At 49.2% G+C, this 14,443-nt stretch overlaps 1 protein-coding gene across 1 annotated transcript; it reads left to right on the plus strand.

Moving 5' to 3' along the window:
• The first annotated feature begins 672 nt into the window (after window positions 1-672).
• Window positions 673-10,851, plus strand: TRIM25 (tripartite motif containing 25). The gene is made up of 9 exons (XM_064395576.1): window positions 673-1,383; window positions 3,179-3,274; window positions 3,709-3,942; window positions 4,417-4,573; window positions 5,062-5,136; window positions 5,429-5,497; window positions 6,146-6,172; window positions 6,502-6,597; window positions 7,277-10,851. The coding sequence occupies exons 1-9, from the start codon at window positions 766-768 to the stop codon at window positions 7,807-7,809; spliced, it is 1,905 nt and encodes a 634-aa protein (XP_064251646.1). The 5' UTR covers window positions 673-765; the 3' UTR covers window positions 7,810-10,851.
• The last annotated feature ends 3,592 nt before the right edge of the window (window positions 10,852-14,443 follow it).

A 14,443-nucleotide genomic window follows, 5' to 3' on the forward strand; every position in this document is an offset into this window, starting at 1 on the left:
CCAGCAGGCAGGGCAGAAGAGCGAGGAGGAAGAGACCACTGGAACGATTTGCGGTCAAGTTAATTAAGACATGAGTACTTGCCATGGTGCTATTCAGCATCAATGTCCCTGTTAGAAACAGTGATTATTGAACAGTTAGACTGAGAACATATTTGAGGAAGCATCTTCTGTTGTGATGGTTTCCACAATCACAAAGCAGTAACCTGTGTACTTTAAAAACATCCCACTGACATCAGCTGTCGCAAACAGACGATTTTTAAGGTCCTTTCCAGCCCAAACCTATGAGTCCGTAGGATCTCCAGCTCCAGGTTACCCGCAGCTGGGAGCGGCTGGGGCGGTGCTCGGGGGGATTTGGGGTTCGCCCTCTCCCTGAGCCCCGGGCAGAGCCGGACAGCGCTGGGCTGGCCTGAGCTCCCTGAGCCGGGCCCGGCCGGGAGCGGGGCGGGCAGCGCGGCTGGGCACCGGCTCAGAACCGACCCCGAGGCCTCGGGCACTCCGGGTGACGCCTCGGGCACTCCGGGTGCCGCTGCCCCGCTCGGAGCCCCGGCCCGGCCCGCTCCGGGGTCCCGCTCCTGGCAGAGCCCCCGGCAGGCCGGCGCTGCCCGGCTCCCCTCAGGGGCGGGCGCCGCCGGGCTCGTCCCCGGCCGCTGCCCCTCCCGTCGGGGCGGGGATGAGACACGTAGTTTTCCGGAAAGCCCGGGCCACAGTTTCGTTTCTCCGAGCCCAGGTTTGTTTCGGGTTCTCGGGGCAGCTGCGGACGGGGCGATGGCGGCGCTGGAGTCGGAGCCGGGCCTGTCGGGGCTGGAGGAGGAGCTCACCTGCTCCATCTGCCTCTGCCTCTTCAGCAGCCCCGTGACGGTGCCCTGCGGGCACAACTTCTGCGCCTCCTGCCTGGACCTCAGCTGGGCCGGCCTCTCGGGGGGCTTCAGCTGCCCGCAGTGCCGCGCCACCTTCGCGGGCCGCCCGCAGCTGCAGAAGAACACGGTGCTGTGCCGGGTGGTGGAGCAGCTCCAGGGCCGCTCCGGGGCCAAGGGCGAGGAGGAGGAGGATGAGGATGGGGATGGGGATGTCGGGGGGTGCTGCGCGGCGGAGCCCCCCGTGTCCTGCGACAGCTGCCGGGAGGCGCCGGCCGTGCAGACCTGCCTGACCTGCACCGCGTCCTTCTGCGCCGAGCACCTGCGGCCGCACCGCGACAGCCCGGCCTTCCGCGACCACCAGCTCTGCCCGCCCCTGCGCGACCTGCAGCTGCGCAAGTGCCCCCAGCACAACAGGCTCTTCGAGTTCTTCTGCAGCAAGCACGGCGCCTGCATCTGCTCCCTCTGCCTGCTCGAGCACAAGCTGTGCCCCACCAGCCCCCTGGAGCAGGCAAAGGCCTCTGCCCAGGTGAGCAGCCGGGGCTGGGCAGGGGTGACCGGTGGCCGCCGGGGCTGGAACACCCTCCCAGGGGTACCCCGAGGCTGGAACACCCTCCCAGGGGTACCCCGGGGCTGGAACATCCTCCCAAGGGTTCCCCGAGGCTGGAACACCCTCCCAAGGGCTTCCCGGGGCTGGAACACCCTCCCAAGGGTTCCCCGGGGCTGGAACACCCTCCCAGGGGTACCCCGGGGCTGGAACACCCTCCCAGGGGTACCCCGGGGCTGGAACACCCTCCCAAGGGCTTCCCGGGGCTGGAACACCCTCCCAAGGGTTCCCCGGGGCTGGAACACCCTCCCAGGGGTACCCCGGGGCTGGAACATCCTCCCAGGGGTTCCCCGAGGCTGGAACACCCTCCCAAGGGCTTCCCGGGGCTGGAACACCCTCCCAAGGGTTCCCCGGGGCTGGAACACCCTCCCAAGGGTTCCCCGGGGCTGGAACACCCTCCCAAGGGTTCCCCGGGGCTGGAACACCCTCCCAAGGGTTCCCCGGGGCTGGAACACCCTCCCAAGGGCTCCCCAGGGCTGGAGCAGCCTCCCAAGGGCTCAAACACCCTCCCAAGGGCTCCCCGGGGCTGGAGCAGCCTCCCAAGGGCTCAAACACCCTCCCAAGGGCTCGAACACCCTCCCAAGGGCTCCCCGGGGCTGGAGCAGCCTCCCAAGGGCTCAAACACCCTCCCAAGGGCTCGAACACCCTCCCAAGGGCTCCCCGGGGCTGGAGCAGCCTCCCAAGGGCTCAAACACCCTCCCAAGGGCTCAAACACCCTCCCAAGGGCTCCCCGGGGCGCCCCTTGGTCCCTCGGTGCCGCAGGAGCTGCTCTGCAGTGCAGGCAGGAGGCCGGAACAGGACGTCGACTGTAAATTGTAAATCTCGTGTCTGGCAGTGCTGAACTGTTATCTGCCCTCCAGCATGTGCTCAGGCACGTCCCCAGAGCCATTCCTTTCGTTCCATCTCTCCAAGATGTTGCTCAAGAGCAGGGGTCTGGGAAGGCGCTGTCAGGAGCTGCAGTGGCAGGGCTGGGCTGTCCTGGGCTGGGCTCTCCAGTGAGGCCTCCCACGCTCTGTGGCGTCACCCAGAGCTCCGAGCCTCCTCTGCTCCCTGCCAGGCTTCTCCTGCCTGAGGGGCCGGCATTCTGCTGCAGATGTTCCTAAGAAGAAGAATTATAAAAGCATCCTAGGGAGATCTCAAGTATGTAGATGAAAGGCAGAAGGAGGGTCATGGAGTAGAAGGGAAGGAAACCTGGCCTTTCTATTTTCAGCACAGCTGAAAATCAGTGTGGATGAGTCAAGTATGCTGAAAAAGTTTAGGTGGTCAAACTCCCATCCGTTCATGGGTGTGTATACAGCTTAGCTGCAGAACTTAGCCCTGATTGAGCTTAGCAGAATCTTGAACTAAAGGAACAGGTAAATCACATCTGAGGGAGAACGTTCTCAAAAGGAGTAGGGTGATCAGTAGCATCAACTGTGCTGGAAGTCCAAACTGAGAGTTAATGTAACATTTATTGGTAGCATGAGAACTGTGCTGATGAAAGCACTGGGTCCTTTGTGAGGAGAGTGTCAGCAATGGCATCTTGCTCCTGGGAGAGGTGGGGAGGGTGTGGATGCCACAAGCCACACGTGTGCAGGACGGTGCTTTTACACCCCCTGAGCTTCAAGGGCAGGTAGGTTTTAAGCTGAGAGTACTAAATGCTTACAAGAGTATTTAAAAGGAAGAGCAGACATGACAACTGCCTCTCTGAAATATGTTCTGGTCTCTCCTGTTGCAGTCGCTGCTGAAGAAAAAACTTACGGAGCTGCATAACCAGAGTGAAAGAACTGCCCGGGCAATGAGCACGGTGAAAACAAAACAGAGCCAGTCTGCTGTAAGTGGGGAGCTGCTCAGAGTGCTCTCAGGTTGCCAGGCACCCACTGGCCACTGCATGGTGTTAGTGATTGTACCCTTGTGACAAGGGCTGTAGTGCTGAGGCTGCATTGGCAGGAGAAGGTGTTACTAGGAAAGAACAGAAAAGAGGAGTTTTGGCAGGGCCAGACAGCTCTGTGGGAGATGGGAGTAAACCTGGCACTGTGCAAGGTTTTATACTCTCCCGTGAGGGTGAGACTGAGAATGGGCTCCGTTCCTTGTGAGTGAAGGAATTTTCTTTCCAAACCACATAGAAATCAACAGCTCTGCTCTTGCTTGTTTCAAGGAAGAGAAGCCCACATGTTCCTCAGAGGCTTTCATGCAGTAGCACTTAGAGTATTTTGTTTACAAACTGTTCTTTTGAAATCAATACCTATCTGCTCTTGTCTGCCCCAGGAGACAGCTTCAAGAAAGAAGGAATTGATCAGAAATGAGTTTTCAGAAGTTAAAGCTGTAATTGAAGAAAGAGAAAATGAGATCATGAAAGCAATTACAGAGGAAGAAAAGAGAGTTTGGAATAAGTTTGATTATATTTACAGTGTTCTGGGAAATAAGAAGAATGAAATTCAGTCTCTCAAAGATCAGATTGAGATGGCACTGACTGAAATTGATGATGTTCTGTTTTTGAAGGTAATGTGTCATTTAAGTGTGAATCCAGTTCTTCATTCTAGAATGCAGAATAACAAAAACCTGCTGTGGTCGTCATACTCTCCAGACACTTCCAGTCAAATGGAAATGCAGTGGTGTGCAAGAACCTGCTGTCAAAGGATGTCCTAAAAAGTACACAAATATCAGTGAAAGAATGCTGAAGGGAGTCTGGTGACTCTCCCAGTTCAGCCTCTGCCACAAGCAGAGAGGGGTCTCTGGGCAGGAGTCACCTCCCTGAGGTGTGGCAGCTCTGTGCTGTGACATGGCTGCTCATGGGTTACCAGTGGGAATTAAGGTGTCTGAGCTGCTGCTGGAATTTTGCCACGAGCTGTGTCTGACTGTGGCCTTTGTTCCCTTGAATTTGAGATGAAAGCACAAACTGCATCCCAGTTAAAGTAAGCTGGTTGTATTTTTCTCTGTGTGCTACACAAGGTGGTCTCTCATTTGTTGTTTCAGAGAGCAGCAGCACTGCAACGAACATCAACAAAAGAGGCTTTTGTTCCTGTAGTTGAAATGGACCAAAACGTGATGCATTCCACTTACCAGTCTGCCATTACCCTCAAAGACATAGTGAAAATTTCAGTCGATCAGAGTCGGGAGAAAAAAGAAGACGGTACTGTATCACTGGGGAAATTGGCATTTTCTGCTTTTGCTTTGGGCTGAAATGAGGGATTTTTCCAATACAAATACAATTTTTTAAAAAAATGCAACAAATACAGTTGGTTAATATAAATTGTGCCTTCCAATCTCTGCAGTGTTCCATTTCCACACAAAAACATTACAGTCTGGGCTAAATTGGGAGACAAAACGTGCCAGTGTTTCTTCGCTGTTATCTGTACTTGGATAAGCTGATGAGTATCATGATACTGCACCCTTCTGGCACAGCTCAGCCTTTCTTCCTTGCAGTAATTTATGGTGTTACTGTGTAGCAGGGGTGGATGTGGTTAGGATGTGGATTTGAGGGGAGATTTGAAAGTCTTTAGAGTGGCAGGACTCTGCCTGCCATAAGGCAGGAAGGATGGAGAAGATGGCAAAATGTCCTCACTAACGCATGACTGTTCCTGGCCATACAAACCATAATGTAAATTATCATCATTGCAGCCAAACCTGTGAAAATTAAGGCCCCTGTAGCAGCTCATCCAAACAAAGCTGTTGGGAAAAAGCCTCCTGGACCACGTAAGTACTACAGAACAGCATCCTCTCCTAACTATGGCTTTGCTGTTAAATAAGAGTTGAGGCAGTTACCCAAGAGCTGTTTGCTGTGGTGGTGATGCAGTGGTGACCTGCAGTGAGCACCTGGGCACAGGGAAGGGAGGGTGCTTTGTGGTACTTGGGGATGCATGCCTTGTGAGCAGGTTTTTTTAATTTATGCCAAACACCTTTTAGTTTCTTTGACAGATTCGTACGTGTAGAGTTCTGCTTAGTTGAGTTCTGTTCATGTTCTGATTGTTTTCTTGCTCCCTCACAGACCAGACCCACAAAGAGAAAACCATTTCCCAGGCTCAAAACACTTCACAGGGGGCGACAGATACCACCAGTAAGTGTTGATTAGAGGAGCCTTACTCAAACATTTTGCTGCCTCCAGTCTAGGGCTGGGGTGATGGTCTTTGTGGCAGGTTATACTGGGCCCTTCCAGTTCTGTTTTGTCCAGATACCAGAATTAATGGGCACTGTAGCCTGTTTGGATGATCTTCCATGTTTTCTTTTTGAACTAAATGTAAGTGTTAAGAAACAGCTTCTGTTACTTCCAGGGAGCTCTTGACACATGGTCCAAGTGCTGGGTGTGGAGCAGTCAGGGGCTGTGCTGGGGAAGCAGGATGGAGTGGAGCTGCAGCTCCTGTTGCTGCACTGAAAGCTCTGCTGTAAAGAGGAAAGGAATAGTCAGTGTTCCTCATGGGAACAGGAGCATTCCACGTGCCTGAGCACACTGCTCCTGGAGGGGAGATCAAGCTCCTTCCAGGCTTATGACCCTGTGAAATAGGAAGCAAATGGAAGGCTGTGCTTGATGTGCAGCTTTCCAGTGTGAGGGTATCTGTACATGGCTTCAGCCTGCTGGACTGTCAGCTCTTTACTGCTGCAGTTTCAGAAGAGCCGTGGTGATGGTATTACAGCTGACACAGTCTTACCAGTGGCTTTTGCCTCCCAGTAGAACTCACAGTTTACTTTTTTCTTTTCCCCCCTCCAGAAGAGAAAAAGAAAGCTGCTAAAGTTGGTGAGTCCAAACTTTCATCATGCGTATTCTAATTTTCATTGATTGCTCTTAAAATAATAAGATGGTCATTAGTGTTGGTGTATTGAACAAAAGTTCAGCTCCTACTGGCCACTGTGGGAGCAATCAAACACTGAGAGAAGTTGTCCAGAGAGTGGGATTTTCAAAACTTGACATGACAGTGAACAGCCTGAGCTAATATTGAAGTTAACCCTGCATGGAGCAGGAGGCTAAACCAGATCAGCTCCAGCCTGAGTGTGTCTGTGATGGGGTGTTAAACATGTGAGGTCTCTTCCCAGCTGGCCAGACTCTCTGTTCTTCTGTTGACACAGCACCAACCACCACACCAACCACCACAGCTGCTGCTGGTGCTGCTAAAGAGCTGATCGACAGCTTCCTGAAGAAACCCAGAGAGGAGCTCTTGCAGTGTAAGACACCCAACATTACACTCCTTAAAGATGAACTTTGCTCTTGTTGTACTGGTGTTATGTGTCCTCTGTAGTGACCTGACAAAAATACATCTGAGGGGGTTTTGTTAGATTAATGGGTTGTGAAAAAAGAAGGAAATTTCTGGAGAAAAAGGGGGCCAGGAGGTTTCTAAGTGGTTCTTTTGCTGGATGCATCAAATTAATCTTCAGCACCTGTGAATCTTCTGAATGAAGATAAATGAAGTTTTTCAAGTAAGGATTTTGGTTTCCCCAAAAAAAGACAGCATTAGGGTAGCCTAGAAACACACTGTAATGGACTGGATTCTTTTTAAAAAGCCTGAAATGTAGGCTTTTATGTGAGCCCATGATGGCTTGTTAAGATGCTATAAAACATGGCATACCTTTTGCTGCCAGATCAGCCATGACCTTCTTTTGGGGTATTTGGGTGATAAGGGGATCCTGTGAGGCTGCAGGAAGGAAGAAAACTCACCCTCCATTTGCCTGTTGTGTGACAGAGCTGCAGTTGAACCCAGCAGCTCGTACTGTGACCCTAAGAACTGGCTGCACTGAGGAGGAGAGCAGAGCTGGCAGATAAACGTAGCAACAAGTGCTGAGGCAGGACAGGATAAACAAAAGTGCTTTGTTCTTCAGCACCTTCGAGTGACCCGTGTCATTGCAGATGCTGCCAACATCACGCTGGATTACAACACGGCTCACAACACCGTGGTTCTGGCTGACAACTACACCAGGATGTCCATCTCGGACACCTTCCCAGGCCACAGGTACCACCCTCAGCGCTTCACCGATTACCGCCAGGTGCTGGGCTTCCAGTGCTTCAAGAGAGGCATCCACTACTGGGAGGTGGAGCTGCAGCAGGGCAGCTTCTGCGGCATCGGCGTCTGCTACGGCAGCATGGAGCGCCAGGGCCCCGAGAGCCGCCTGGGCAGGAACTGCAGGTCCTGGTGCGTCGAGTGGCTCAACTCCAAAATATCATCCTGGCACAACGACGTGGAAAAGTGCCTGCCCAACACAAAGGCCACCAAGATTGGGGTGCTGCTGCACTGCGAGGGGGGCTTTGTGATTTTCATGGCGGTGGGGGAGAAGAATAACCTGATCTATAAATTCAAAGCCCAGTTCACTGAAGCCTTGTACCCAGCCTTCTGGCTGTTTTCCAGTGATGCTGTTCTCTCTCTCTGTCACATGAAAGAGTAAGGTCTTGTATCTCAGTTTAGTTCATTTACAGCACAGATAATCTGTCTCAAAGATTGATTGTTTGATACAGAAATTATCATCTCTTTTAAGCAGTTTAGGAAATCTGCCAGTTCTTTGGACTGAATTGCTAAAGCCCTTAGATAGTGATTTAGCAAGATGTTGGTGATGGTACAAACTACAGTGGTTTGCAAAGGTCTTGGTTGCCCTGAAATCAAAGTTATGATGCAAATCCTTGTTAAATGTCTTCAGTGGCGCCTGTGGCTTCTGTGGTTTCCTGTAAAGGAGCAACAGAATTAATGTGTTAATGGGTAACAATAACCCCTTTGAGAAAGAAACAGGAAGAATTCCCTGACAAATTCAGGCTTTGAGGGAGGTCTCACTGTTGCCTTTTGGCCTGTGCACAGGCTGTTGTCCATACAGGTGTTCTCAGTGTAGGACTCCACCAGATGCTACAGAAGGAGCTGCTGAAATCCCTAAGTTCAGGTCTTATGGCTGTAAGTTTTTGTGACAAATATAATCAGAATGGAATTACGGAGACTTCTAGAATTGATGGGAAATAAATGGTATTAGAATCACCAGGAAACAAATGACATCAGCCCAGACACTGGGACTACACCAGGGAGTTGTCAGGAAGACATTCTGCAGAGCAGTGGTGTGCATCCTGTGATGGAGATTGTGGGATGAAGCATTCTGTGTCATCTTCTGACCCAGAACATGCTTCACATCTTCACACTGAAGGCTCTTCAGTGCTGGGTTTTTCTGTGTGTGCTGGGGAGTTCAGGGGGTGCATTCCTGCTCTCAGGTTCTCCCATTCTGTTTCCCTCTTTATGAGGTGGGATATTCTCTGCTGGTGTATCTTTAGCTTAAAGAAGGGCCTCCTGTCATAAAGCTTTTCCTCTTTATGAGGTGGGATATTCTCTCCTGGTGTGCCTTTTGTTGTTCAGGTGGTAGAAACTGGATTTCTTTCCTGTTTCTGGGACTCCAATTTGAGGAGTCTCAAGACAGAGTGCAAGTACTTGGAAAATGCTGGTTCCTCTCTGCGTGAAGCCTGTGGGCAGACAGGGTGAGTCTTTTGACATACAGAGAATTAGCACAAAGGAGAATATACGTCCATTCTTCCTGGGATGGATTTTTAATTCTACTGGTGTTCTTTGGGTTGTGGTATGTCTTCAGAAGTTCTCACCAGGTACAGAGAAATCTGTACTTCTTCCTTACAACTTTAAAACCATCTGGAGGCAATCAAGGTATTTGGATCTCATAGTTATTAGGTCTGTACCTTGTTGGTGCCTCTGGACTTACTGTGCCAGCTTTTATTTCTTGTAGCCATGGGAAGCTCACATGAGAGCCTTCCTGGACTTGGATTTCTAAAACTGCCCTTACAGGACTTGGTGAAATAGAACACAAAGCCACTGCTGGCAGTTTTGCAGGGAATTGTTAGAAGGCTTAAAAGAACCTCTGTGACTACACATTAGCCAAAGTGCTCTGGAGAGAGGCTTTCAGGAATTCAGGCCTGGTGTCTATTATTACTTGGCTTGTAAACACTTAGTACTTTGTCAAGGATAGCACAAGTCTCATTTCTTCCAATGTTTTGGTCAGAATAGGATATGGAATCGATGGTGGACCTAAAAGTGCCATGGCTGTCTTTGGAGCAGTTCTACTCTCTGAAGGGTCTCCACTTTCCAAAGCACAGCCAGCACTAAAACTCCCAGCCTGAGCAGAACCTGCTAAAGGTGCAGAAGGAGGCTGTGTCCTGCTGGGAGCCAGCAATGGGTGACAGACTGGGTTTTTTGCCCTTCCTTTCAGTAGTGAAAGATAAGAGCAGTTCCCTCTGAGAAATCCTTTTGCTCCTTGGCTGTGCACAGGGCTGCAGTTGCACTCTGCAGGGTGCTGAAGGAGTCTGTCCCCTTGGTTGTGGGCAAAACGTGCTCCAGCAGTCTGTGCAGTGGAGAAAGTCCCCATCCTCTGTTCCTTGCTTCTTGACTTCAAAGAGGTGTCAGTACTGGCCTCTGAGTCCGTGGGCTTCTGTGGCCATGGTCTGGAGGGACACCCAAACAAAGTAAAGAGCAGCTTTTATTCTGCCTCATTGGACAAAGTGTCAATTCTTGACATGGGACACTGGGGCAGGACCAACGTGTGGAACACATAAGGTGTCCTGCATTACCAGGCAGTGAAACAAGCCTTCTGCTGGGCTCCTGATCCTCTGTTTTGCTTTCTTTTGTGCTATGAATGACTAGAAATCGTAAAGTTCCGCTAATTTGGAATTCTCAGAATCACAGAATGTTCTGACTTGGAAGGGACTCACAAGGATCACCGAGTCCAGCCCTTGAGTGAGTGATTCATATGGGGGTGGACCTTGGCATTACTAGGGCCAATCTCTGGGCGTCTGAGAAATGTTGTGGTTAGCTTCAGGTGTCTTGCGTATTTTGAAACATTAGTGTGATATATCTTTTATAACTAATAGTAAATATTAGTGTGTTTAGGAGAAATACTAGTTACTGCGCGATAAATGATCATTTTAAAGCCTTTTCATCACAACTGAAGTGGTTTTACTCGGGCAGTACCTGTAGGAGCTGCACTGATTTTAAAGAAGACATATATAGGATCATATATATCAATTGTAATTCTCTTTTTAGTATTACAAAGAAAGCAACTTAGTCTAGAAAAAGAACTAATTCTGGTGTTAACACCATGAGAATGTGCATTGATTTGCATTTTATTATACAAATGAAAGTAAATTAAAAAAACAGTTGCTAAATGAAAATAAATGAATGTTTAATCTTTTCTTCAGTTAAAGACATCAGTAAAGCAGTGCATTTAGAAAAAGATATGCTTATGCAGTTATAAACCTGTTGATTACACTGATATATCAGCCTGCTCTTCACTCTGTACGGTGTGTTATTCTTTGTAGCTGTGCCAGCCACACACAGGCAGGGCCAGCACCACGGGGTTTGTGCCACCAGGTCCCTGTGCCTGTGCCCACTCCAGGGCTGGCTGGTGCCTGGTGATGGCTTGAACTCAATAAAAACTCACAGTAAACCCTAACTCGGAATGTTTTGTTCTCTGCTCAGGCTCGAAGCAGGCAGGGAGGCAGAAGTGAAGACACAACAAAGGACAGCTCTTGTAGTGCATCACTCACTGGGCTGTGGGGGAGCTGGGCAAGGGCAGGCAGAGCTGTGGTGTTCTCTGGGCTGGTCCTAAACTGCCTCCTTCCCCTGAGCTGTGGGTGCCATGGGACAGAGAGAGAGAAACAGCAAACAGTAAGCGTTTCTCACAGCAGCTTGTGAGAGTTTTCAGGGAGTTGTAAGGATGTGATAACTTAAGTATAAACAATCTGCAGGTGGTGTTTTTCTACTTCATCTTTCTGTTCCTCTCAAGGACATGTGTGAGGAAGGTGTTTTCTTAGTAGCCAATCAAACAGAATCCATCGTATCACTCTATTTAAACCAAATAAATCCTTCTTTGAACCTTCTACAGTCCTGCCTCCCGCCTGTCCCTGGGTCATTCTCAGTGCAAGAGTGACACTGAGCCACACACCCACTGTCAGTAATGCTCCTCCTCACTGAGGATGAGATCATCTTTCCCAGGAAACAAAACTGGAGACCTCTTTGGGTAAGCACAGCCACGGTCCTCCATGCTGGAGGAAGATGAACAATTAAAGACACAGTGTGGGGTTGCTCTAAAAAGCCTTAGGTGAGCTCCAGCATCTGCCAGCCTGTTACACCTGGAGCAGCAATAGGTGGTGATTCCTGATGATTCCACCCAGTGAAATTGCAAGCTGCTGCCTCCCCATGGGGCCAGTGGAAAACAATTCAGCAGGGAGCTGCTCTGGTGCCTCAACAGATTTAAAAATCAGCCCAAACAAAGCATCCATGAAACAAGTTAAACATTTCCACCTAAAGTTCTCCAAGTGAGTTGGGCTGAGGAAGGTTTTGGGGAAGGAAATCTCTGATGAGTTTGCAGACTCATATAGTGTTTCTTGAGCATGTGATAGGTACTACAAAAACCAAGGAGGGGTAAAATCCTCATCTTCACTACTTGTCCTGGGATTAGGAGGTCAATTAGACCTCCAAAGCCAGAGCTTTGCCTCAGTTTCCAACAACAGACAAGGAGGTATTTTAAACCTGTGTAAGCTTGACTGTGACTACAGCCAGAGGCCTGAGCAGGTACTGAGGCCCCAGGGAAGTCAGCATGATCATATTCCTATTCTGTTTTCTTCCTTGCTAATGGCATTTCCTCTTGATTTAGCTTTGTGAACGCTTTTTCACAGCAAAAAGAACAACTGACTTGGACTCCAAATCATACTTTCTGTGAATACATGTAAAAATGTTTATTGAGACATTCCCTATTTTAGTAAAATTGTGTTGGTTAGTGTTTAACAATGTATTTCTGTACCCAGGCCTCTGACTCCCTCCCATTTCTTCCCCCCTTCCTAATTCCCTTCCAATTAAGTGGCTGCTACTTCTCAAATAATCAATGTCATTTAAAAACGTGTCACCGTGTGGTCGTTGTATGACTTCTATTCAAAGCTCATGTCATTTAGACTTTCATTGGCAGCTATTTTGTCCCATAAAAAAGTTCAAGACAGCAATTTGTGAATCTTGCTCAGCCAAGCAGAACTGTGGAAAAGAGGAGTCATTCCAGAAGTCAATTAATTGTGGCCTGTCAGAGTTCTCCTCATTCAGTTTTCTGCAGGCCCTGTCATGGGCTCACATCTGTCAGCCCAGTGTTGCCCAGGCTGCAGTCAGATGCCATTACATGGGAAATAATGGGTTTATTCACACCATTTATTGGGTTCTGGGTGGTAGGCACATTTGTGTATCATTTTACGGTGTAGCAATTCCATTTACATAAAATACAGGCAATTGTGTGAGTCTGGCTGAAGCACTAAGGGAGGGTGGGAGGAGCCACCAATCAAACAATAAAGGCCAATTGAAAAGAGGCACATAATTTAGGTGAAAATACCATCATAAGCAATTCTTGACCCTAAATTAGTTCAACAGAACTTTAAAGAGGCAACGTAATTTGCATTTTGTTTATGCTTATATTAAACTCCTTAATGTTTTTTCAATGTCAGAAAAGAGCACGTACTTTTTACAGCACCTACATTCCATTTTAAAAATCAAGTAATTCTTGAGGAAGACAGGGCTTTTTTTGCTTTAGAGGTAGTTTTTTCCTCCCAGGTTAGAGGGAGTATTCACATTTGCCTTTAAAGGAAGAGAAATCAAGCAGAGATTGGGGAGGGGAGAAAAATACCTAGAGAAAAAACACATAACATTTACACAGAGCAAGAGATGTTAGAGAGACTTTTCTAGTACTGAGCACAGGCTGCTTTCTAACCTTCCCCAAAATACTGTCTTTCCAAAATCCAGCGCGAGGCAAAGAAAATGTGATGAAAAAGAAATTATTGTGAGTTAAAAGTCACTTTACAGGGCTCACAGAGCCATTATCTTCAGGAAATCCTCCAGGTCCAGTTTGGGTGGAATTGTTACCTTTAGTCCTTGGTTTTAACTCTGCTCCAGATTCAATATCAAAGATTGGGCTGAAATTTTTCAACTCTCAGCCAGTGTCTCTCCTGTTTGAGCTCAGACTCGCAGGGTTTGGCTCCCCTTGCTCTGGCAGCCTGGGGGAAATCAAAACCAGCAGGAAATCCTTCAGCCGAGGGGCACAGCCCAGCCAGGCTTCCCCAGAGTGTTCACTCCCAGTGAAGAGGAAATCTCCCCCTCCCTCCTTCACCTTGCACTGCAGAGGGGGTCGGATGGGGCCTCGCCACTCCCCACTCCCCTCCTCCTGCTGGAAAATCCCGTTCTTCTGCCTGGAGACCTTCTGGACCCTGACACCAACCTGGGACAGGTGGTTCTCTGAGTCGTGGGAGACGCTTTGGATGGATCCTTTCACCACGGGATGTGAAGAGGACAGGAGGTGGTTACGGAGCAGCAGGGGGACAGTGCAGGCACGGCAAGCTCACGGAATGAAATAACCGAGAGCAGCTTTGCTGGGCAGATTCTACACCTGCCACCTGCACACATTCCTGAGCTTACACTGCATCCTTTGCACAGGGGATCCCCACGCAAGCTCTGCTACCTCCTTGGAATTGTGCTTTATTGTGCTCAAAGCAGCTACACCGGGGGAAAAGCTTGATAACGAAAAGTAGTGGAGGATAAATAAGCACATGACAAGAGGTCAGCTCAGGGATTAATTTTTTTCAGTTTGTGTTCCAAGACAACGACTACCACAGATGCCTCCTGCCTGACTCCAGGGGACTCTGGAGCTTTTACTTACACAGCACTAACAGAGGCTGATCCAAGAAGAATCAGAATATTATTTGGCCAGGAAAAAATGAAAGCTTCTTAAATGTTTTTCATTTAAACGTTTAGTGGGTTTTTCCCCTCTCAAAAGACAATGTCATCCATCCACCAAAAGACACTTTGGGAGATGATGAACAACCCTAAAACTCTTAAAGTGACTTTATTTGAAGCCTCATTATAAATCACTTTGCATACCTGTACCTGCTTCTCCCAGAAGGATCCTAGCTGGGACGAAAGCGTAAGAAGCCGTTGTCTCTGTTTGAAAGCATTCTTTGCATCCATCATATGGAGAATGAAGCGTCCCATCTGACAGGTGTTTGTTGTCTTGA

The sequence above is a fragment of the Passer domesticus genome, chromosome 20 (assembly GCF_036417665.1).
Source record: "Passer domesticus isolate bPasDom1 chromosome 20, bPasDom1.hap1, whole genome shotgun sequence".
NCBI classification, from domain to species: domain Eukaryota; kingdom Metazoa; phylum Chordata; class Aves; order Passeriformes; family Passeridae; genus Passer; species Passer domesticus.